Below are 25,465 nucleotides of genomic sequence, written 5' to 3'. Positions count from 1 at the left end.
TCTCGATCTCTCTCGATCTCTCTCGATCTCTCTCGATCTCTCTCGATCTCTCTCGATCTCTCTCGATCTCTCTCGATCTCTCTCTCTCGATCTCTCTCGATCTCTCTCGATCTCTCTCGATCTCTCTCTCTCGATCTCTCTCGATCTCTCTCTCTCGATCTCTCTCGATCTCTCTCTCTCGATCTCTCTCGATCTCTCTCGATCTCTCTCGATCTCTCTCGATCTCTCTCGATCTCTCTCGATCTCTCTCGATCTCTCTCGATCTCTCTCGATCTCTCTCGATCTCTCTCGATCTCTCTCGATCTCTCTCGATCTCTCTCGATCTCTCTCTCTCGATCTCTCTCGATCTCTCTCTCTCGATCTCTCTCGAGATCTCTCTCTCGATCTCTCTCGAGATCTCTCTCTCGATCTCTCTCGAGATCTCTCTCTCGATCTCTCTCGAGATCTCTCTCTCTCTCTCTCTCGTGATCTCTCTCTCTCTCTCTCTCGTGATCTCTCTCTCTCTCTCTCTCGTGATCTCTCTCTCTCTCTCTCTCGTGATCTCTCTCTCTCTCTCTCTCTCCCCAAATGACAAAGTAGACACCCCAAGGAGAGGCATGTTGAGTCCTTGGAACTTTTTTTTTTTTTTTTTTTTTTTTTGTGTGTGTGATCAGATGCTTGCTATTGGTTTCCGATTTTCTTAGACCAGGGTCTCCAAACTTTCTAACAAAGGGCCCGTTTTTGTCCTTCAGACTTTAGGTAGGCCGGACTGTGGCCAGTGGGAGCGGAAATTTACCTGGCATCAGTGGGAGTTAACATCACGTTTCATGTTAAGTAGAAGAATAGTGCATCATCGTTTTGTATCATTTGGAGAAATGGTGCCCCTTAGGTGGTGTCAGTTGACATAATAGTGTCTTGTATCAGAGGAATAGTTCCCCAAGGGCTGGATAAAGGCAAGCAAAGGGCCGCAGTTTGGAGACCACTGTCTGACTATAGAGATGATTGCAGCCATTCTGTTCTCTGACCAGCTCTTCGGTCAGCTAGCGGAACTGCTGGCTGCATTCTGATTCCTCTCTGGGACAGGAGAACCCAAGAAAACTGGACCTCTCAAAGTCCTGTGACGTGCCAGAATGTTTCTGGTCCACGATGGGCATATATATATAACCGCAGAGAACCTGGGCATACGATGAATTGGCTCTGTGGATCAATATGACGGCAATTCATTCTTTTCTGTAATGCCCATGTTGAGGGTTGGGCCCAAAAGAGTTTTGAATTCAGAGACCGTGATAGGTTTCCATCCGCATTGGCAAGAGCTGAATTTGGGTGGGCGGTGACGTATTGTTGTGCGTATAAAATGCCTTGGCCCACAATCAAAATGATACAAATCTTCCATGAAAAACAGCAGAGAGACTAAACGCTAGTGCTGGCCGCGAACTGGGCCGCTCATATTAAGTGTTTTTGGGGACTCTATACAAAGGAGGCACTAGTATAGTTCTGTATGTGATCAATCTCTTTATCTGTACAAACACTAAACTAGTAATGGCGGTGATCAACCTAGAGCGTGAGTGCGGTAGTGTGCTGGCAATCTAATGCTAGATACCCCTGGCTGGGAGGGGCGCTTACTGACCCTGACGTTGTCTGATGCCGCTAGTGGCAATGAAAAATGTTATATACTGGCACTGTACTAATGGCAGTGGTTGGGTGAGTGGGTGATCAGAGTTAATAGGGGCAACCAAAGGGGTGTGTTTGTGTATTGTAGTGCTTTTAGTTGATGCCGTGGGGGGGGGGGGGCAGGTGCGTTCACACCCCAAAATGGGGAAGTGATGTAAGGTTATGTCGCGTTGCCAAGAGCTGCTGCTCGCCCGCAAAATGCAGGTAAGCGATTGGCAAGTAGTTAACCACTTCCCGACCGGCCGTTGTATATAAACGGCCTCCCTGCACCCTGCTTGTGCGCGCTTCCTGGGAGCGCGCAGCACCGCGATATGGAGCCCGCTGTGTCCTCTGGACACAGTGAAACAGATTGTCGGACGGGACCTCTGTACGAGGTCCCAATCATGTGATCACTGATTGGCCAATCAGTGATCACATGCAAAGTAGTAAGCAAGATGTCGCTTGTGACATTGCTTACTACGTGTGAAATCTGTGATAAGAGGTCACATGGTACAAGGCGATTCACACCAGCCTTGTACCATGTGACAAGCTGTGACCAATCACAGCTCACTCAGTACTTCTCAATGACTGCAAGAATGCAGACGGAGAGAAAGAAATGATTGCTTTTACATCCTATATGGGTGTAAAAAAAAAAACAAAAAAACTTCATCACCCCCCACAAGTAGTACAGTGTCACCATGGTGACACTGTACTGCTAGGGTGACAGTATGTAAAAAATAAAAATATAAAAAAAAAAAGTTTTAAAAAATTATAATTTTTGTTTATAAACTAATTTGGATTTTTTTTTTTTTTTACTAAAAAGATAACGGAATAAATTTTGGCCAAGATTTTTGATGAAATATTTATTTGCAAAATTTTATGAAAAAACACTTTCAACATTTTTGGACTTTCATTTACATAGCAAAAAAAAAATAATCCCAGCAGTAATAAATACCACCAATATAAAGCTTTATCTGTCTCAAAAAATGGTAAAAAATTAATTTGGGTACAGTGTTGCAGGACCGCGCAATTGTCATTCAAAGTGTGATAGCGCTGAAAGCTGAAAATTGCCCTGGTCAGGAAGGGGGTAAAAGTGTCCGGTCTGGAAGTGGTTAAAAATTAAGAGGTGTAGTGTTTTTTTTTTTTTTTTTTTTTTTTTTTTTTAATTTATCAGAAAAGCACAATGTTACTATGGTAACACTGTACTACTGTGGGGGGGGGGGGGTGATCAGGGATTTTTAGGTTTTTTTTTTTGTTTTTTTTTACAGATTGCTTTGCAGGAGAAATAAATTTCATTTCTCCTGCAATGCAAAGCTTGCTGTCATGAACCTAACTCATTCATTAATTGTCATGAATGAGTTAAGTTTTGACAGATCAGGATAGTGATCTGTGATTGGCTGGAGCTGGTAACATTTTACAGGGTGCTGTGATTGGCCCCATGTGACAGCTGTGGGCCAATCACAGCTTACTAGGAAGAGGAGCAGAGCTGCTATGAATGATTGATTCATAACAGCTTTGCTTACATTGTGATCATGTGATCGTATAGAGATCACTGGGTCCCGTTCACCACGATCTTCATTCCGCTGTGTCCGCCGGACACATCAGTCGCAAGGGGGAAGGGCTCTACACCCCCCTGTGTTAGTACAGCCAGAGCGACGTACGGGTACGTCACTTTGCCTGTAGCTGCCACCCTGTATGCAATGCATTGCGAGCGAGAAGCGATTAAGCATTTAAAGATCTGCAAAGAGTGGACCAAAATCCTTCCTGAGATGTGCAAACCTGGTAACCAACTACAAGATGTATGCGTCAATACTTTGTGCTTGCCAGCAAGGGTTTCTCCACCAAGTCATGTTTTGCTCAGGGATCAAATACTTATTTTACTCACTGAACTGCAACTACATTTATAACATTTGTATCGTGTTTTTTATGGATTTTTGGTTGATATTCTGTCTCTATCATTTTAAAAATCTACCTATGATAAAAATTACAGACCTCATTGTAGATTTTCAGTTAAGAATTGATCTGGAGTCCTAACACCACTTCTCACGCTTCCAGCAGAACGTGAAGCTGTTTTTGTGTGTTCTAGGCTTTTCAAACGTCCCTCCTATATCTGTATAACAGACCACACAAAACAAGACTCCACCTACTCTTAGCTTTCAGGTTACCTTCTCATGTGATTGACAGCTTAATTTTATAAAATTGCTTGGTAAAAGAGAAGATTGGGAAGAGGATAACCAGGAAGTGCTGTGTTGCTTACCTGCTTCCGGTTCCTGGCAAAGGATGAGTAGTTCCCACAGGGAACTTAGTTGAGGGAAGGACATTCCTTTCCTCAGATGCAGCACTGCCTTCACCACCTGCCCACTAATTCCATGGAGAGATAACCTAAATATAGGTCAAGATATTAAATTTGAAATTGCAAGTCAAATAGTGCATGCATAAATGCAGTGTTTTGCATGTAAAAACAAAAGGAATGCTTTAGTTGTGCTCTAATTCGCTCCCTGCATGTACCTTAACATTTAACCAAAACCTTACTGCTTTTATGTAAACACTGGTGCTTTTTGTGCAATGTGAGCATATTTTACTTTATTTCTTTTATCTAATGTCTCTTGGATGCAGAGAGAAATTCTAATCCTCACACATGTAAACCTTTGCTTTACAAACCATTTTTATTTACATTTCACTCCAAAGCCTTTCATTTTATACAAATTTTCTATATATAACTTAACTATTTTTTGTTGCAAGTTATCACTGTTAAGATAAATTGGGGTTACCTTAAGGCTAGGTTAACCTTAGGGATACCTGTTGTGTATATGTGCAATATATTTAATGTGTGGGTTTTTTTTTCTTTTTCTTTTTTTTTTTTTTTTTAGTCCACTGCCTTCTATAAGGAGACAGCATCACTTGAGAGAGGCACTGCACACATTCCGTAAGAAGAGAGACCTGGAGGCAGCATTCCGTGCTCTTATAACAGGGGCCAATCATTACCTCAAAAACCAAATAACACAGCAGGAAGCTACGCTGAAGGCACATGTAAATTGACTTTTTTATTTATATGTATGCATCTGTGTATTGTATTCATTCAGTAGCAGGGTATCATCAGGCATGCTGAACCTATTAATGACTAAGGGGTGTAAATGTGCACTTAACACATGGTACATTCCCACACCAGAGATTAATTCTCAATTTCAAGATGTTTATAGTAAATGTGCTAACATACATCCAGTATATGTTTGTGCTTCTTGTGGAAGCATATTCTTACCTGTGACCATGAGACTGCATGTTGATGTGCATTGTATATTTTCAAGTGTTATCATTAGTTGCTTGCCCGCCGCCCTATAGCAGAAATATTGCTACAGGGCGGCACAGCTGCACTTATCCTATAGATCACCCTATGCATCTGTTCACCCAGTTGCATGTCTCCCTGGTATGATGGATCTCCACCTCTGCCCTGGATTTGGGGAAGGTCATTCCTTTTCATGCCTTGACAGGTAGTGACAACGGATGCTAGATTTATAGGCTGGGGGATGGGGCTTGGTTTACGAATGGTTCAAAGGAACTGGTCCTCTGAGGAGTTGGACTCCCGTCATATTCTAGAACTGAATGCCATCAAATTAGTGTGTGTCTTTTGCATTTCTGGGTAGGTGGTGCGCCACCGTTGGCGGCTTCAGCTGTCAATCACAGAGTCACTGTCGGTGATTCCCCACCGGCAATCAAGTACCACTGACGGGGGAGAAGTCTGTATGTAAACAATACAGATCTCTCCCCTGTCCGCTCCTGCACGCTGCTTTGTATTGCTCTACATAGCAGAGCAATACAAAGCACGCATGCTTACACTGTAAAAACATGCACACAGTTAACCCTTTGATCACCCAGATGTTAACCCCTTCCTGCCCAGTGTCAGTACATTGTCAGTGCTTTTTATTAGCATTGATCACTGTATTAGTGTCACTGGGGATGTCGGTGACAGTCCAGTTCCCTCCCTAGTGTCAGAATGCCTGGCACAGTCCCACTATAAGTCGCTGATCACCACCATTACTAGTTAAAAAATAAAAAAATTCCAGTGTGTATATATACCACCATTTTGTAAATGCTATAACTTCCATGTAAACCAATTAATTTACAAATATTGGACTTTTGGCTAAAAAAACAAAACAAAAACACAACAACCAACAATCAAATACCACCGAAAGCTCTATTTGTGAGTGCAGCGTTGCATAACCGTGCAATTGTCCGTTAAAGAAATGCAGCGCCGGAATGCAAAAAAAAAAAATGGCTTGGTCAGGAAGGGGGTGGGGCGTGGGTGTTTAATCCACTGGAGGGCAAGTGGTTCAACATGTCCAGTTAAAAAAAAAATAAAAAATAAAATTAGAAAAAGGAAAAAAAAAAAAAATTTAGGACAAAATATATTCTGCTACATGTCTTTTCTAAAAAAAAAAAAAAAAAAAGACGTAGCAGAATATATTTTGTCCTAAATTTTTTATTTTTTTTTCTAATATTTTTTTTACTGGACATGTTGAACCACTTGCCCTCCAGTGGATTAAACACCCACGCCCCACCCCCCCCTTCCTGACCAGGCCATTTTTTTGCATTCTGGTGCTGCATTTCTTTAACGGACAATTGCACGGTTATGCAACGCTGTACTCACAAATAGAGCTTGCTTTTGGTGGTATTTGATTGTTGGTGGTTTTTTGTGTTTTTTGTTTTTTGTGTGTGCTATAAATAAAAGACTGACAATTTTGAGAGGAAAAAAAACTATTTTTGGCTTTTTGCTATTAAACATGTCCAATAAAAAAAAATGTAAAAAAATCGCTGTAGGGTGGACGGGAAGCGGTTAATAAATAGTAAAAAAAATTTATGTGTTTTTTGTTTATAGTGGAAAAAATAAAAGCAGAGGCGATCAAATACCACAGAGCTCAATTTGTGGGGGGGAAAAAAAGATATACATTTCATTTGGGCACAGTGTTGCATGACTGCACAATTGTCAAAGTAACACAGCGCCGTATCGCAAAAAATGCCCTGGTCAGGAAGGGGGGTAAATCCTCTGGAGGGCAAGTGGTTAAGGTCACAGTAAAGGTGTTGAACTAGATTCATGGTTCCCACCTAGTAGTAAAGCAAAACTAAACCCATGCATCTTGTTGCATCTAAGAACAATGCCCTCCTTGCCTCTATTTCGCCCTTGCAACTGCCATGGTGCTGCATATTTGATTAGCAAGGGCATCAGCCATTTATAGGCTTTAAATTTTGGTTGAAGATAAGCAACTGTCACAGTTGCGCTTGTGTCATCTCTGAGGCATGTCTTAAATGTCCTATACACTGCACTGGTTACAGGGTCCAATAACCTATATTGAACATTTCTAACGAGATTTCTTTTGGGGAAAATTTTAACACGCTTTTTGTTCACTGTCCTGTCAGTGGCAATGCTTGCTGAAGTGAGCATTGTTGGATGGCTTTAAAGACTTAGCTGCTCTCACACAGAGGGTAGTGATATCTCCCAGCAGCATGTTCCAACAAAACCACAGCTAGTACTGGAGAAGAGTTTGATTAAATTTCACTTTATTGCCCAATTTAAGCCAAAGTACCACAAACTGAAACCTCTATTAATTCATTTTAAATGTTCACAAACTCCCCAATCCAGATGAAAGAGAAATGCCAAAAAGGAAGCGACTGAAGAAATGTAAAAAAAAAATTTAAATCAAGAAAATCTATATTATGCTTTCCTATCTATTTGTAAGCCTAGTAGCATAAGGATTAACCCCTTGCTTGCTGGGCACTTGTACCCCCTTCCTGCCTAGGCCAATTTTCAGCGCTGTCGCACTTTGCATTACAATTGTGTGGTCATGCAACATTGTACCCATATGAAATTTTTATCATTTTTTTCATACATAGTTTTCTTTTGGTGGTATTTAATTGCCACTGGGTGTTTGTTTTATAGTGAAGAAAAAAAAAAGTGCAAAATTTTCAAATGATTTGCTAACAGGTAATTTTTCTCCTTCGCTGTGTGTTGATGAGGCTGCACAGATAGGCAGCACTGATGGGAACTGAGGTGGCACTGATATGCAGAACTGACAGGAACTTATCAGTGCACTGATCATCAGTGCCGATCTGTTCTCTGACAGCTGCCGGTTTTTGGCAGCTGTATTACCTGGTGATCTGCTCTGTCATTACACGGTAAAATTCTGCTGTGATTGGCCTTTTACCGCATCTCATGATCAGCTGTGTCTGTAGGACACAGCGATCACGGAGATCGCCAGGTGCACACGGCTTGGGGCGTGTGGGAGGGTGCTTTCTGGGAGGACATCCTATGCTCCCAGGCACATAACATCCCCTCAAAAAAAATTTGAGCCCCCACATATACACACGTACCAAAGTAAAAGCATGTCTACACATGAAAATGTTCATTGCAATACATATGTTACATATTGCCGCACATACCAGAATGAGAGCAATAATTCTAGCGTGAGAAATCCTCCGAATCACTATACTGATGACCTATAAGGGGCTTTAAAACGGTCGCCTATAGAAATCCTTAGTTGGATTTACTGGTTACTGTATTTCTAGGAGCCCTTCAGGACAGCACCTGGAGAGAGCGCAGCTCCACCCATAACACAGGAAACACCACAGCCTAAAAGTCCTCCTCTTCCTCCATGGCCTCAGTTATAGCCGAGTAATCTCTGACATGCTGGAAAACAAACGGAATAACCCAATAACATACATTGGTTTTTGGTTGTAACATAAAAAAATGTGGAAAATTTCAAGGGGTATGAATACTTTTTAAGGCACTGTACTTTCTTTGCCTAGTGAGGACAGGAAGAGGAGGCAACACTGTATAGTTTCCTTTCTGTTGTCTGGTCCCGACCCAGTGTCTTGCTCTGAGTTCCCCTAAGGGACTGGTTTCTGCCCTAACCATTCTCTTCTAGAAACAGTTTGCCTTGCAATTTTTAACCAAAACTTTTTTCTTCAGGCAGTTTCTCGTATAAATCTCCAGTTTTTTTGGCCCCGTGTCACCTTGGCGACACAGGTTTTTGGGTTTCAGGAGTGTGGAATAGGTACTGCCCTATCAAATTATTTTTTTTGCCAGTGTCCAGTCACCGGTGTCTCTAAGGCGTAGTAAATGCATAGCGGTGTCCATTCAACAGAAGCTGGTCTTCTGCCTTGACTGCAGCCCCAATCTGTGTAGTCTAACAGTGGTAGGAGTCCCCCTTATCAGAATACAAAAGAACAGACAGGTAGATCCCTTCAGCAACATTGCTTATGTTGATGCGGGAAACTTTTTTTTTTTTCTCTCTCTATGTGGTGGTGGAAGTGGGAGGTTGTTACTGGTTCTATAATGATGGTGAATGGATGGATATGTTTGTGTTAGGTCAGGGCTTTTATAGTGCTGGTGTCAAGTTTACTACCACATCAAAGCAGATTTTTATATTTTTTTGGATGACCATGGACAAGTCTTTAAAACTTTACTCCTGCTCTTCACTTCCAGATATTCCGATACTTGCGAATGTTCCTGCCAGAGAGTGGCTTCATGATCCTGCCTTGCAATCGGTACTCTCTGGAAACCAATGGAGCCAAAGTAGTTGCTATAAAGCCTTGGTAAGTGAATACAGAAGGGTGTGTTACTGCAATGGTGGAGAGCACAAAAGTACCCATTTTTTCAGTGGTGGAGAGTATCAAGGAATCCATATGTGCAGTGGCAGTGAGTCCATAGGTGGTTGTTGGTGCAGTGGTGAATGAAGTGAGAAGTGGTGAGAGTGGGGAGAGTGAATAGGGGTCAGGTGCAGTGAGTGAGGATGGTGGCATCAGATGCTGAGGTAAGAATACTGGTGGTGTGTAGGCACAGTAACATGGGGAGGTTTCAGGCATGGAGTTTGTGGTATTTTCAAGTTACTAGGGACTTGGTGGTATAAGCAGCCAGAACGTGGATTGGTGTCTGTATAAGTTGCATTACAAGCCAGGGGTATGGGTGGTGTGAGCTGACGGGGCCAGAATTTAGAGAGCCATGTCCCATTGCATCATAGACATGTCTGCAGTATGGTCCACTCTGGATGTACGTCCCACTGGGGTATGGTTGGTGTGACTGGTGCTGGAGTACATTTAAACATTTATGCTACTGCACTTTTGCCATTTTGAATTATCCCAGACGCTTTACAGTACCCTCCGGAGCATCCTGGTATTTAATGACAGTGCTTCTGATCTCTAACCGGCAGCTGTCTTTGCTGAAAGCATCGATTCATTCCCAGCACAGCAGGTCTCCTGTCACAAATGACTTATTTGTGGTTTCTCCTGGTCATGTGATCTACCGACGAGCTCCAAATAAGTTATTAGCTTTGGGAGACTTCAGTGCCGGAAGCTGATTGCTGGTTGTAGAAGATCAGAATAGCAAAATATTGAGTCTGAATCCTGCTTCCTATGCATGGCTGGTGGATCTACTTTTCGTGTTCTACTGCAAATGCACAGGCAATGAGAAGGGGAAGACTCACTGGCCACAGGTAAACATTGCAGCAAAACACTGGGGAACTGTCAGAACTGCGCAGGTATACCGCAGAGTGGTGGGAGTATGGGAGGAGTAGTTAGAGCAGTGCAGTGGGGGAGTAGATGGGGTGGTTAAAATATTCAGAAAAATACTGCTTAAAAGTTTCCTTATCCTTCTAGCGCAAAGCTGGCCATATGCCAATATAACTTTGTGCAAGAATTTTTCTTTTAAGAATGTTTTTGTTCAGTTTTTCTGATCATTATTAAGGTCAAATTAACTTTTGACCGAAATGATAGAAATTTGTTCATTCAAGAAAAAAAAAAACAAATTTCCATCCTGCTCATTCACATTTTCCTAACGGAGTATGATTTTTGTGGGAAGCCTATTCACTTCACAACCGAATGCTAAAAGCAAATGGAATTTGCAAGAACTTTTGAATGACATTCTTTAATGTGGAACTTTAGTCAGAAAATCAAATCTTGCTAGATCGCTTCAGGCTGGCCCCTTTTGCAGGTATAGTTATGTAAAACATTAAAAATAAGCGCCTATATTGTTTAAAATCCAGTAATACACAGTCCTACTCTGCTCTGCACATGCTCAGTTGCTCTCTATTTCTAGAATTTGTGGAGGCCGTTCTCACAGCCTAAAGGTTTACTGCTGCTCAGGGGCTCTGGGGGTTAGGAAAATGGCAGCCTCCAGCAAGAATAAACAGGAACATTGCTGGAGGCAATTTACAGCACGCCCTAATTTTTTGGTAGAATTATTGTTGTGAAATGTCTGTTCTTTGCTATATGGCATTTTTTTCAAGTCTTTATGGGTAAAGTTCCACTTTAAAGTTAAGGTATCAAATTTACTGATGAATTCTCTTAAACATTTTCATGGGTGATGTGTCTACATTGCAACAATTTTAACAAATGTTTTTGCAGATGCCTACCTTTTCAGTTCTGAAGAAATTGCTTTTTCACCAAGTTGTTTCTACACTGATTCCTGAATGGGAGGGGTTGTGTTCATTATAATCACCTAAAGTAGAATGTTCTTATCACGCATGTTTCTGGAAATGGCTTGAAGTAAGTCGGCGCTGTGCTCATGCTGGTTCCCAGGCTGTAGTTGCTACAAATCAAACCATACCAGCACACAATAGCTCTTCAGAATAGGATCACATCACTGTAATAAATTTTGAATGTTTTGAGCTACCCAGGACTCCATCAGGTATGTACCCACTGATGAAAGGGGTCCTGCGTGGTCCCGAAACACTGCAATTTACTGCTGTGATTTGATTTTTGTTTTTTTTTAATGCTTTTCTGAAGATACTTTGGTGTGCTGACATATTAATCACCTAATGCACTTTAAAAGTTGCAGTATCTGCATCCCTTTTTTTAGAAGTACTGAACCCTTTTGAGCGTATATTGCCAAAACTGAAATTCCAAAAGCAGGGATGCATAAAATTTGACTTGTATCATTGCAAAATTGAGAACATCAGTGAGCCAATCGCACAGGCAGGAAATTACATTTCTGGGGAACTTGTATACACCAGCCATGTACAGAATACATCCAAGTTGCTATATTGCATTGAATTTTTAGACCTTTTTACAAAATTACAGCACCTGCAGATTTGAAATTTGAAGGGTAATTTTTAATAACCTATTACAAAATTACTTGTACCAACGCATAAGCTTTATTTTAGTGGTGCACCGAAATTAAAATTCTGGTGTCGAAACCAATACCGAAAATTCAGAATGCATGTGGCCGAAACTGAAATGTCTGTGTATGTGAGGAGGCTCCAATTTGTAAAAAAAAATTTTTTTTCTACTTCATGTATATTTTTTTTTATTTTTTTTAACTTATGATTTTATTGCTTTCACATAGTGACCAATAGTCCTCTATGTGATAGCATATGAGTGACCAGTTCTCTTTTTGTAAGGGGGAGGGGGCAGGAGAGGAGCAGTGTATACGGAGAGGCTCCCTCACTGGCTGTCACTATGTCTGTGCTGGTTTTTAAATGCAATTGCTGTTTTTTGTGGTGGGTTTTTTTTTTTTTTTTTTTTTTTGTTTTTTTAGCTTGGGGGGAAAGTGACGGCTAATTCTGTGAGCTATAGTGAAAAAAAAAGAAAGCCGGTAATTACATTTCAAACCTGGCACTGACATATAGTGATAGCCAGTCACTGTATACACTGCTCTGCTCCTTTCCTGCCTTTCTCAGCCGTCTATTTCTATGCTGTCTCTAAATTGTACACTACTTCAACACATGTCTGAAACAGGCCTAAAGGCTAACTATAGTTTAAATTGCTTTCATCCTAATGTCCTTCCCTCATGCTGACTAAACTCCTTATTGCTTGCCTTGCTTGCAATGCTATCTAGGAGTTTGCACCTTGTTGAGTGTTGCTCAGTCAGCGTAGACTTTGAGCTTCTAAATTATTCAGTACCCCTGGCACTTTGCACCCTGATGTTGCATCTGCCTGCCACCTATCTCCGCTGACTCTGTGGTATAGGAGTTCAGTGACATTTTATAAAATGATTTTTAATGAGATGTCTGTCCTACACTGTACCAGGAAAGTCCCACAATTTTTTGGATTTATATCTTTATATTACCAGTGAACCTTTCCAAACATATCAGACCTTTTTCTAGAAGTCAAGCATACAAAATGATTCTTTTTGCTTTCAAGGTAAAATTTTATTGGAAATACAACACTATTGATCACTCCTGCTTCCTAAACTATTGAAACCCTATTAGCATGTAAACTTTACATTGGGCTGAAACAAAGGGGAACTTAAACTTCATTATACTTCGTTTGAGTCTTATTTAGGATAAGTATATGAAAGAGATGGATTGCTAATATTCAAAAGGTTTGCATTGGTTCTTTTCCTTTAACAGCTGTCGATTTATTTTTCAGGGTAAAGAATGAGAAAATAGCTCTGCTTGTAGGCTGCATAGCCGAGTTAACCAAAGCTGACGAGAGCCTCCTTCGCTTTGGTGAGAATGACTTCAGTGTTATGTACTCCACCAGGAAGAAGTGTGCACAGCTTTGGCTGGGGCCGGCTGCTTTTATTAATCATGGTAAACAATCCTGCCTAAAATTGTACATACGTTTTTTTTTTTTTTTGTTTTTTTTTTTTTTTTTGTGTCCGGTATGTGCTCATGATCAGTATTTGTAGAAGTACTAAACTGTAGCCGAAGCAGACATTTATTATCTTGTGCAAAATGTGTGCACACCATGCATGCCATTAGAGTAATAGTTCTAAAGTCCCACTTGGGTTTTATATTCAGGTCCTAGGCTTGTAGAAGTGGTGTACTAAAACCTTCCACACAGGTTGCTGCAAGATGGCAGCTTAACTTTTTGACCACGTTCCATCAACTGCCATCCCATCCCCCAGCTCATTGAGGGCATCTGTATTGGCTTCTGAGGAAGACTTGTTGGACAGGGGCTAGCAGTTAAGCTTGGCCATAATCAGGAAAGTTAGGTGTTGGTAATCAGAACACAAAAAAAGCTTTTCTGGCTAACAAAGTAAGGCTAGGTTCACACCTAAGCATTTTGTGGTGCATTATGCAGAAACGCATTATAGTGTATTTAATGATTTCCTGAGATGCAAAAAATGTCAAACGCACTGCAGAAACGGATCAACTGTAAACTGCATAGGTTTACATAGCCTCCATAGCTGGCTTCTTGAACATTTTTCAAAAGAAACCCTGGTTCAGATTCCAAAACCAGTGCAGAGTTTGCCAGCCCATAGTAACTTGTTAGTCCTGTTACAGGCGAAGTAAAATAAACAGAAAGCTATTTGTTTTGGTTACTGTAATTTTAAACATACAGTGTATAGGAATAGTAGTTTGTGACTGTGCATAGACTTGGCTTGTAACTAATTTTATAGAAATCACAGATAATATGCTAACAAAATAGATGCTATGGGCAAGGTTTGTGTGTTTAAGTATGTCATTTTTGGGGGTTTTTCTTGTATAATTCTAGTTCAATTGCTTGTATTCATATTATATATTTTTTTTTTCTTCATGTTTTCATTACTTCTGTGAACATAAGACTGTCGGCCCAACTGCAAGGTAAATTTACACTGCACAAAGTAAATGGAGTTTTTTTTGGCGGGTTGTGTTGCTTTTTTTTTGTTTTTTTTTTTTTTTTTTTCCCCAGCCGAATTGAGAACACCTACTTTTTATATTTGTTACCTATCTCCATTCACATAGCATAACTTAAAAAGATTTCAGAATTGTTGCTTACCTTTTTTTTAGATTCTATTCTGGACCCTCCAGGAAGGAAAAATTTCACTAGTTTTGCCTTTTTTGTTTGAGGGGATGGGAAATTGTGTTTGCTATAATGTACATTTGTCTGCGCTGTCCAGGCAAGTCTTTAACCCTTTCGCTGCCTGAGCAGTTTTTGCATACATGCTTATATAGGTTTAGGCTTGAAGATTACACAAAACCCCCCTGATATATAATATGCATCACAATCGGCATTTTCATGTGTAGATGCCCCAACATGTGCGTTTACGTTCATATGTGGGGGTGCCTCAATTTTTTTTTTGGGGGGGGATTGTGTGCTTGGGTGTAAGGGTGTTGTGGTGTGTGTTTTGTTTCCCCCAAACCCCCCCCCCCCCCCCCCCCAAATTACATAGGGACATAAAGTGATTGTGATGATTTTTTTTGGTGCGCATTGTAATACATCTTTCCCCAGCTATTCTAGCCAGGAAATGACCAGCCGTGACCGGGAAGTCATGGATATTGCCTTCCAAGTCACAGTGAATTGAAGGCTGGTCTGCACTCCTCTCTCCTCTCCCCCCCCTACTCACCAGCACCTGTTATGGCTCTCCCTGGGTTCCCAGATGGGCAAGCAGAGCACGATTTTTACATGGCGGGAACCCCTGGGAAGGGCACAGGGGGCTGTGGAAGTGATCGGCTACAGCAGAGCTGCCTGACTGCTTCCACCTGGCAGGCAGGAGTCTGCCTGTCAGTTTTATACACAATCCTGGTGGCTGCAGCCACTGGGTTATGTATAAAACCCCCTGCGGTCAGGTCTGTGCGGCATGCGGACCTGGCACCTTCTCCTAAGAAACCTTCTAAAGCTGAGAAGGATAAAAAAAATGGGCATGTTGTATGAATGGGAACACTTGGCAAGTATAATGTCTAGTGAGGTGTGTTTTTTTTTTTTTTTTTTGCATTTTTTTTTGCATTTTTACCTGCAAAAGTGGAAATAGACTTTAAAGGAATCCTGGTGTGAGGGGAATGCATTGGTCACTATCATAACCTGTAATGCTTAACCTTTTGGCATGAAACAAGTATGAATGTTGAGAATTGACTTCATGGCAGTTGCATACTAGTACTGAATCCATATCTTCAGTAAAACCATTAGGCAGCAACTCGGTATATACACTTCTGCTGTATTATCCTACTTGCAAATTTGACCATCATGGATTTGCTTATAGAGCGTCATTTCTAAACCTTAGCATTTTATTTCTTAATTAAGAACCATAGACTAAAGACAAATCTTGACTGGTTGACAAATTGACACAAATCCAGTTAAGATTTTTCTCTTGGTATATGGTTCTTTAATCCTGTGAGCCCCAGAGGCCAATTTAAAGCCGCATGGGTATAGCAACTATTCTTACTGGTGCCCTTTTTAAACATCCGGACTCAGAAGTTCCCTTGGGTCCCATCCAGAACTAGCACTGCAACTGCTAGTTATCTATGGTAGCTGGTAGCGTTACTTTTTTTGTTTTTTTGTTTTTTTACATTGATCAGCGCTGCAGCCTTTGGAGGTGGTAGTTTTCTAGATGGACTGTTCGACAGAAGCCGGTCTAACCACTGGATTCTATTAAACAGACATGTTTACGCACACACCGAAATTTGGCCAGTTCCTGCTGAACTGGCCGAAATTCGATACATGTATAGCCAGCTTTATGCTGAAATTTATTCACATGTGCAATGGTCCTTTTTGTTAGTAAGCACGGTAAAAGGATACATCAAAGCTCATGTGTACATATCAGCCTTTTGGGATAAGTCACTATCTTTGTGTGAAAGCTGTTTGAAACTTCTTCAAATGTTCTTGCATGATGTTGCAGAAGGTGATCAGCTGGAGGAGCCATGTAAACTCTTTAATGTCTAGACTATAGACAGACTGCATCCTGTTTTCTAGGAGATGAACAGTAGGCTTAGTCTTCAAGAGGAGACATCACTGAGAGAACTAGACACCCCACAGTATTTGAAGGTTATACTGTCCTTCTCCCTTTTTTTTTTTTTTTTTCTTAAGTAGTAAACCTAAATTTGGACTGAACCCAGGAGATAAGGATAAGGTCTATCACCTTAAAGCAGAGCTCCACCCAAAAGGGGAAGGTCTGTTTTTAAGGCCCTGTCCCCTGCTCCCACCTAAGGATTGGCACCTTTGTGGGGAGCGTGTGATGGACTGCCTGAGTGCTTCCATCAGAGAACTGTTTACTCACCACTGGAACACAGGAACAAGGTATTAGTTGGGCATCACACGCAAGACTAGGCAACACTAGCTTAGGTGCAAAACTGGAACTCTTTAGTCAACAGAAATACAGGTTTTTATACACTCAGAAATGGGGGCAGTCCCCACATGAACAATAAAAACAAATATTCCACATTATGATAAACACCCCACACTGATTAGGTAAGAGCTTGATCACATTACCCTAAACAGTGCAAATGGTAAAAAGTACAGTCAACCGCTAACAGTAAGCTAACCAAGCACTCAAACAATGCTTTGATTACTCGGGGTGTCCACCACAGACCGCCTGGCAACAAGCCCACTCCTGAATACACAAAGTACCTTACATATGCTGTCTTGTTTGCTTTCACTAGAATAACCTGTCTATCATAAGACAAAACTCCAATATTTTCAACAGTCTGAAAAAGTTGAATTCATCTATCTTAAATTTCTTGAGGGAGATTGTTGATAAATATTTCTGTCACAGAGCAGGTACCAGGTTTTGACAGGTACCCACTCCCATTTCCACTGCGATATCATGAATTTTTCTTGCATGCTTTCTCGCCATGCCCCAGAAAATATTTTGACTTGTCAGTAAAATCCATTGCTTGGAATACGGTGCAGGATGCAGGACACCCTCCCCTCTGGTTTTAATGCTTGCTAAAGAACGGAGTTGGAGGGGTTATATGGTGGCCCTTGCATTGTTTGTGTTTTTTTTGTGTTTTTTTATTCCTTGTTTAATTGATGTGTAATAAAAGTGCTCTTACTTAATTTCCTCTTCTGTGGTTCAGTTTGTTCCAACAGAAGGAAATACAGCTTGTGTAAAAGTTCTCAGGGACATTAAGCCAGACGATGAAATCACCTGCTTCTATGGAGACAGTTTTTTCGGAGAGAAGAATGAGATGTGCGAGTGCTGCACTTGTGAAAGGTGAGTGTTCTATTTAAAGTCCAGGCTATGGGAAGTACCACTTCACTTTGGGGGGAGAGAGAGGGTGTACAGTGCATTCAGAAAGTATTCAGACCCCCTTCACATTTTTCAGTTTTGTTATGTTGCAGTTGTTTAAAGTCCTTTTTTTTTTTTTTCTCATTAATCTACACCCAATACCCAATGTTCCATAATGATAAAGTGAAAACAGAATTTTTGAAATGTCTGTGAATTTATTAAAAAGAGAACTGAAATATCACAAGTACTTGTATTCGGACCCTTTTCAACAACACTTGAAATTTTAGCTCGGGTGCATCCCATTTCTCACGATCATTGCTGAGATTTCTACACCTTGATTGAAGTCCACCTGTGGTAAATGTAAATTGGTTGGACATGGTTTGGAAAGTCACACACCTCTCTATAAAAGCCGTCACAGCTGACCATGCATACTGTGTCAGAGCAAAAGCCATGAGGTCAAAGGAACTGCCTACAAAGTTCAGGGATAGGACACACATCTGGGGAAGGCTACAAAAAAAATCTGCTAAACTGAAGGTACCTAAGAGCACAGTGGACTCTGATTCTCAAATGGAAGAAGTTTGTCACAACCAGGACTCATGCAAGAGCTGGTCGCTAAGACAAACTGAGCATTCGGGGGAGAAGGGCTTCAGTAAGAGGTGACCAAGAACCAGATGGTCACTCTGACTGAGCTCCCGACACCCTGTGTGAAGATGGGACAAAGTGCCAGAAGGACGACCATCACTGCAGCCCTCCACCTATCTGGGTTTTATGGTGGAGTGGCTAGACAGAAGCCTCTCCTAAGTGCAAAACACATGAAAGTCCACTTGGAGTTTCCAAAAGGTTTTTAGGCTGAATACTTATGCCAATGTGATATATTTTTTCCTTTTTCATTAATTTTGCAATTTATTTCTAAAATTTTGTTTTCACTTTGTTGTCTTGGGATATTGAATATAGACTGATGAGCGTAAAAAAATTGTAACAACTGTAGTATCAGGCTGCAATATAAAATTGGGAAAAAAGTGAAAGGGGGCCTGAATAATTTCTGAATGTGTATGGTATCAACTGATGATCCCCCAATTGATGCTCCACCTTCCACGTAAACCAAATTACACTTTTGTAATCTAATAACTGAGCCCCCCTTCCCTTTTGCCTGTTGCTTGTAGATTGATGGCCATCCGATCAAGTGTTCAATGTGCACCTCTAAACCCAGCACTGCTAGTTTACAATCAAACTTCACTAAAACTGTCCTTTTCTTATTTTGTCTTATTGGCCAAATGTTGTGACCGCTCTTATTTGCATTCAAATCCAAGAAATAAATAATTGGCCTTCATGTTACTTTGTTATACAACCTATTGTACCATATTAGCTGTCATGCAGGGCACATTCCTAGTTGGTGTCTTTTCTTCAGCAGTATTACTGAGCCCAGTTATGTTTTGTGTATGAGTAGGGGAAATATCACTCTCCCACTTGACTTTTTTTTTTTTTTTTTTTTTTTTGACTGGAGAGTCTTGTAGAAACCAATCTATGAAAACTAATTTAATGTATGCATATTAGCCCATACGTTGAGTAGTAGTTGGGTCTTTTAATATCCTTTTTCCAAATGTATATTTCTTTAGCGTTTTTAAGAATGCAGGAATTCAATTATTGTTGGGTTATACTGCGGTCTATATAAGGATTTAGACACTGGCAGACAAAAGTGAGCCTAATCCAGCAGTCACTTCTTTCTACAAGGGATATTTCAGTGTCTGACTGGATTTTATTACAACCCCTATTGCAAAAAAGTTAGGAGTCTGTGTAAAATCTACATAAAAACAGAATGCAATGATTTGCAAATCTCATAAACCAAAATATTCACAATCGTAAATGGCACACATGGCAAATGTTTAAACTTAGAAAATGTACCATTTTTAGAAAAAAAAAGTAATTTTTGAAACTGATTGCAGCAGTACATCTCAATGTCTGGACAGGAGCAGGTTTACCATCCCCTTTTTGTTGTGTTCGTCGTATTTATCATTTCAAGGTGCACCAAATGTTTTTCCATTAAAGGTCTGGACTGCAGGCGAGCTTGTTTTAAATACCTGGACTTTTCCACTGCAAATCCATGCTCCAGTCACAGATGCAGAATGTGGTTTAGTAATATGAAAGGCCTTCTCTGAAAGACCTGGTCTGGCTGGGAGTATGTGCTGCTCTAAAACCTGGATATATCTTTTCAGCATTGATGGTGCCTTTCCAGGTGTGCAAGCTGCCCATTTCCTAATGCACCCCTACCCCCCCCCCCCTTCCCATACCATCAGAGATGTAGACTTTTGAACTGAGTGCTGATAAGCCAAGAGGTTCCTCTAATCTTTGTCTAGAGGGTGCAATGCCCATGCTTTCCAAAAATGTAAAATTTTGATTCATCTGACAGAACAGTTTTCCAATGTGCAACAGACCATTTTAAATCTGCTTTGGCCCAGTGAAAACAGCGTTTCTGGATCATTTTCAGAAATGGCTTCTTTGGATGATGGAGCCTTGCCTTGCATTTTTGGATGGCATGGTGAACTGATTTCAGACGATTTTTGGAAGTATTCCCAAGTCCATGCAGTGATGTCTATCACCAAGTCATGCCTGTTTTTAATGCAGTGTCACCTGAGGACCCATAGATAACAGGCTTTCTGTATTGTATTTCTACCTTGTCCCTTGCACACTGTGATTTTCTCCAGATTCTCAGAATATTTTGATTGGGCAGCACAGTGGCTAAATGGTTAGCACTTCCGCCTGGCAGTACTAGGGTCGTTGGTTTGAATCCCAACCATGGCACCACCTGCCTGGAGTTTGCATGTTCTCTTTGAGCCTGCGTGGGTTTCCTCCGGGTACTCCGGTTTCCTCCTACACTCCAAAGACATGCTGGTAGGTTAATTGGATCCTGTCTAAATTGGCCCTACTATGTGCATGTATGAATGTGAGTTAGGGACCTTAGATTGTACACCCCTTGAGGGTTAGGGACTGATGTGAATGTGAGAGAGAGAGAGAGAGAGAGATCTATATATCTATATATCTATATCTCTATATATCTATATCTCGTGCTGCGTAAATTGATGCCGCTGTATAAGTACCTGTAATAAATGCATTTATGTATTATAGATAATCCTATATTTAAAGTCTTTGCAATTTTATGTTGAACATTATTCTGAAATTGTTTGACCTTTTTTAACCGCAGCTTTTTATAGATTGGTGAACCTTCTGCCCATTTTTACTTCTGAGACACTGACTCTCTAAGATGTCCTTTTCATACTCAATCATGTTACTGACCTGTTGCCAATTAACCTAATTAGATGCAAAATGCTCTTCTGGCTCTTATTAGTACCACTTATTTTGCCAGCTTTTTGTTGCCCTGTCTCAACTTTGAGACATCTTGCTGCCATCAAATTCAAAATGTTTTTTGTTTCCTGTTTTAAACATCTTGTTTTCTATTGTGGGTAAAATACTGAGTTGAGATTTGCAAATCATTGCATTCTGTTTTTATGTAGATTTTACACAGCATACCAACTGTTTTGGAATTGGGGTTGTATGTACATGCACTATATTGCCAAAAATATTGGGACACCCCTCTAAATCATTGGATTTAGGTGTTCCAATCACCTCCATGGCCACAGATGTATAAAATCAAGCACTTAGGCATGCAGACTGCTTCTACAAACATTTGTGAAAGAATGGGTCACTCTAGCGTGGTACCGTGATAGGTTGCCACCCGTGCAAGAAGTCCATCTGAAATTTTCTTGCTACCAAATATTCCACAGTTAACTGTTAATAGTGTTGTATCAAAGTGGATGCAACTGGGAACAGCAACTCATCCACCAGGTGGTAGACCACGTAAAATGACAGAGCGGAGTCAGCGCATGTTGAAGTGCACAAAAGTCACCAACTGTCTGCAGAGTCAATAGCTAAATTCCTTCAAACTTCATGTGACCTTCAGATTAGCACAACAACAGTATATAGAGAGAGCTTCATGGAATGAATTTCCATGGCTGAGCAGCTGCAGCCAAACCTTACATCAAGTGCAATGCAAAGCGTCGGATGCAGTGGTGCAAAGCTCTGGGCTCTAGAGCAGTTCCAACATGGCTGTGCACCAGTGCACAAAGCAAGGTCCATAAAGACATGGATGAGCGAGCTTGAGGTGGAGGAACTTGACTGGCCTGCAGAGGCCTGACATCAGTGCCTGACCTCCCAAAAGCACTTCTGGAAGAATGGTCAAACATTCCCATAGACACACTCCTAAACCTTGCGGACAGCCTTCCCAGAAGAGTTGAAGTTGTTATGGCTGCAAAGGGTGGGCCAACTCAATATTGAACCCTGCGGACTAAGACTGGGATGCCATTGTAGTTCATGTGCATGTAAAGACAGGTGCCCCAATACTTGAAGCAGTATATTGTATAAATCCATCACTATTACAGTTCAAGGGATACTTTTCACAATATTTTATTTAAAGGTTTTGCTTCACTGGTGCAAATATTTGTCTTTTTCACATGCATGTGCATTTCAAGATGTGTTCCTTTCAGAAAAGGGGAGGGAGCATTCAGACTTCAAAAGAGAGAGCCCTGTGAATCTACCTCATTAGAGAAATACCAGCTCAGAGAAACTGATGGTCGCCTGCAAAGGTTGCAAGGTCATAGTGACAAACAAACCCAGCATGGCACTACCCGAAAAAGAAAACGTGTCTCAAGTAAGATTCTTTTCTTTTTTTTTTTTTTTTTCTTGAATATATTTTGATTTGTTCTATAATGTTGAAGTTTTTGTTGCTTGTCAAAGCCGCCACTTCCGTTTTAATGAAAGTTTGGAAAATTCCCCTGCATTTGTATCCAAACAGGTAGTGCCAACTCCTTGATCATATCACCATGAAAGGTCAGATGTTGTTGTCCAAGTCAGGCCATACCGCCTTCCTTCTTTTTTTCATTCAACCAGCTGGTTGAAATATAGATATGAAAAAAAAAAAACTGATTACCCCATGTACACATTCAGTGTGGATGGGAGAATCGCTCCTCCTAATGTGTTCTGCCAGCAGGGATCCTTCCCTGCTGGCAGAATACAACGATCAGTGTTGCCAGCTATAGCTGGTGGCACTTACTGTTCAGGAAAAACCCGACAGGCTAGTTGTACACAAGTTGATCAATGGATCAGATTGTGTACAACCAGCTAGCCCCATGCATGAATCAAAATTCAGCCAGTCCCTGCTGAACCAATCAAATTTCAATCCCTGTATTGGCAACTGAAGGACCAGATGGGAGGCGTGACAAGTGTGGAACCAGCCTGTACTAGTTGCCTAATCCCATCCTTGGGTGCAGGAAAGTGTTTTTTTTTGGGTTTTTTTTTTTTTTTTTTTCTATAAATGTTTAATTCTTGGTTTTAAATCACTGAAGGTGTGAATTGTCCAAACTAGTAAAGGATGGTTCTGTAATTTTTCACACTTCCTATTCTGTCCTTGGAACTCAAAATTACCACGGAAATGCAAATGTGACCTTTTTAAAGATGTACTTGTGGATCATTTATTTGTACATGTGGCTCATTCTTTAGCTGTAATTTTTAAATGTTTACTGTAATTGTATTTTGTTCCAATCCTATGTCTGTATCATGATAAAGTTACTGATTCATGCTCACATAATTGTGTTTTATTTTAAGGTTTAAGATGTAGATCATCACCAAGCCTCAAAAAGAGCCCTGTAAATTGCAAGAATAGCACTTTTCTGTCACGTCTCAGGTCGCCACTTTCATCTCCATATTCCCGGTCTTGCCATGGAACTCGGCGCTGTTCTATTAATAGGTCACAAATGCAAGTGAATTTTGCATTGCCTCCAGGAACCATCATAAGAGACATTCGCATAAACCTGCACAATTCCAAATGTAGTCGACACTCAGCTGCAGGAACACCTAGTGAAGTCCATGGCTGCAAATTGGGCAAAGAACCTGTGGTGAGACTTAAGCGGCAAAATGTAAGTCCTGATAAGCTAAGGTTTTACCAAGGCTTAGATAAAGCCCTGCACAATTCATCTCGAATATCTCTACAAGGCAAAACCAATGCTGTGGAGCAAAACGCCAAAGATCATACTTTGAATGAACATAGTGTGGTGGAGGAGAGCTTAGATTCCGAAATCCTCTCAACCTGTACCAGCTTGTGTATAGATGAACCAGATGTAGATGTCTCTGAAAATCAAAACTTTGCATCCGATTCCATTTCAAACTCTGACAGAATGAACATAAATGGCGCTGATATCACCATGGCTCAACCAGAGTTGGGTGTTCTTGTTTCTCCTTTAAACTCTAATAGATTATGTTCAACTGTAGTGTCTCAAATGCAGGAGGACGATAACTTTCCACCAGCTGGATCCTTACCTGAAAACACTGTGAACCTAAACAATTCAAGCTTCAAATTCTCTCCAGATTTTATGTCGCCTAAAAAGCTTGGTTTAACACATTACATCACAGTCAACTTGAGCAAATCAAGAGTTTCAGGTGCTGAATATTCAAACACTCCAAGCTCTTTCTATTATGTCAGAAAGCATAAGCGTAGCTGCAATCAAAAGCCATTTACTGGAATTGCTCATGATCAGATGGTAGTGAAAAATGCTGTTGACAGTCAGGTCGTGGATGCAGACAGCTCTTTAACTGAACCAGCTGATAGAAATGTGAAACCAAGGACATACACAAGTAAAGTTTTCTCTTTACGATCCAGACCTATATTGTTTGAAGAGCCAAAAGACCGAAGACAGACAACTCATCTAGACTTTAATGGGCACAATAAACTGGCAGGCAACCACAGAAGTAGTAGACTTGAAAGGCGTCACTCTGCTCCTCATAAACTACTTAGTGTCGAACTGCAGTCGGATCCCAAGCTATCTTTAAAGCCATACGTAGAACTTAGTTTAAACAACAATCTCAAAAGAAGAATCTCTGTTTCAGAAGCACAAACATGTCCTGTGCCATTAACAGAGGGAGCTGCTGACATGAGCATGTTCATCTCACCACAGTCTGAACTTTTGACTAATGGCAGCAAGAAAAAAAGTGTGACCTTTAGTCCTTTTACCCCTTCCAAAAGACTGCGTCTTGTTGTTAATAATGGTTCTATAGATCTGGACATTGCATCCTCCGCTAGTGATGAGTCTAACTGAAAAGCCCAAACCCCAATAATGTCATTCCTTTTTTTTTTCTGTTAGTGATTCCAAAGTTTAGATGAAGAAACTGCAGGATTTACAGTTTTGCCAGGTCAAATGTATTGACCGTGGGTGCTGTTTGGTTTTATATATTTTTCAATGACTTTATCATCCCCTCCCAAGCTCCTCTTTGAATTAACACACCAGTTTGCCTTAGTCTCTAAAGCAGGTTGACATCCAATTTTATGTAGTGTCTTCATCCTCTATTTTTTAAAAGGAAAAAAAAAAACTTGATGGACATCAATACAGACATGCTTTGTCCAGGTTTATAATTTGCCTTCATTGAATATGCACTCCCATTAGTTAGCTTTTGTGTTATCATGGGTTGTTAATCTCTATGGTGCTATGTCTATTATCTAAAAGGTTATCCCTTTTAGGATTGGAGACTTTTTGCCACTAAACAACATTGCTTTTTATGTAATGGCAAAGTTTCTGTATTGTATGATCTGTATTTGATGCATCTTTTGTTGTAAAAAAAACAAAAACAAAACACCGAAAACTGACTGTACTAAATATGGTACCAGCAGGATTAAAAATCTTTCTAAAAGCTCAAGCTGTGTCACTGATACAAAACAAGCCATTAAGCATGCTTTAGGCTTTTTTTTTTTTTTGTTTAGTTTTCCTTTTTATTTATGTATTTATGTTACACCTTGAAAGTAATTTTACAGCTGTATAATACTCAGACCCAAAATGTAATGTATTGCAGTTTAGCAATTCTTAGGTGTGTGTTTTTGTTTTTTGTTCTTTTTTTGTCTTTTACCTGGTGATATGGCCAGTAACACACCTCCTGTAT

The 25,465-nt window shown here is 40.6% G+C and overlaps 1 protein-coding gene across 3 annotated transcripts in view; it reads left to right on the top strand.

Annotated features, from left to right (window-relative positions):
- Nucleotides 1–25,225, top strand: part of LOC149451179 (histone-lysine N-methyltransferase KMT5C-like) — a 44,581-nt gene extending 19,356 nt beyond the window's left edge. For 2 of the 3 annotated variants that reach the window (XM_089691012.1, XM_089691013.1), the window contains exons 3-9: nt 4,500–4,659; nt 9,107–9,216; nt 12,988–13,151; nt 14,128–14,147; nt 17,337–17,473; nt 22,012–22,190; nt 23,144–25,225. In XM_089691012.1, the coding sequence (XP_089547138.1) occupies nt 4,500–4,659; nt 9,107–9,216; nt 12,988–13,151; nt 14,128–14,147; nt 17,337–17,473; nt 22,012–22,190; nt 23,144–24,630 (2,257 nt within the window). In that variant the 3' untranslated portion in view covers nt 24,631–25,225. The remainder of the gene's footprint in view (nt 1–4,499; nt 4,660–9,106; nt 9,217–12,987; nt 13,152–14,127; nt 14,148–17,336; nt 17,474–22,011; nt 22,191–23,143) is intronic. The other variant, XM_089691014.1, reaches the window with a different exon arrangement.
- The last annotated feature ends 240 nt before the right edge of the window (nt 25,226–25,465 follow it).

The sequence above is a fragment of the Staurois parvus genome, unplaced genomic scaffold (genome assembly GCF_062004578.1).
Source record: "Staurois parvus isolate SC_StPar_1 unplaced genomic scaffold, SC_StPar_1.0 ptg000548l, whole genome shotgun sequence".
NCBI classification, from domain to species: Eukaryota; Metazoa; Chordata; class Amphibia; order Anura; family Ranidae; genus Staurois; species Staurois parvus.
Note: the sequence above shows the minus strand (reverse complement) of the source record. Positions and strands in the feature narration are given on the sequence as shown.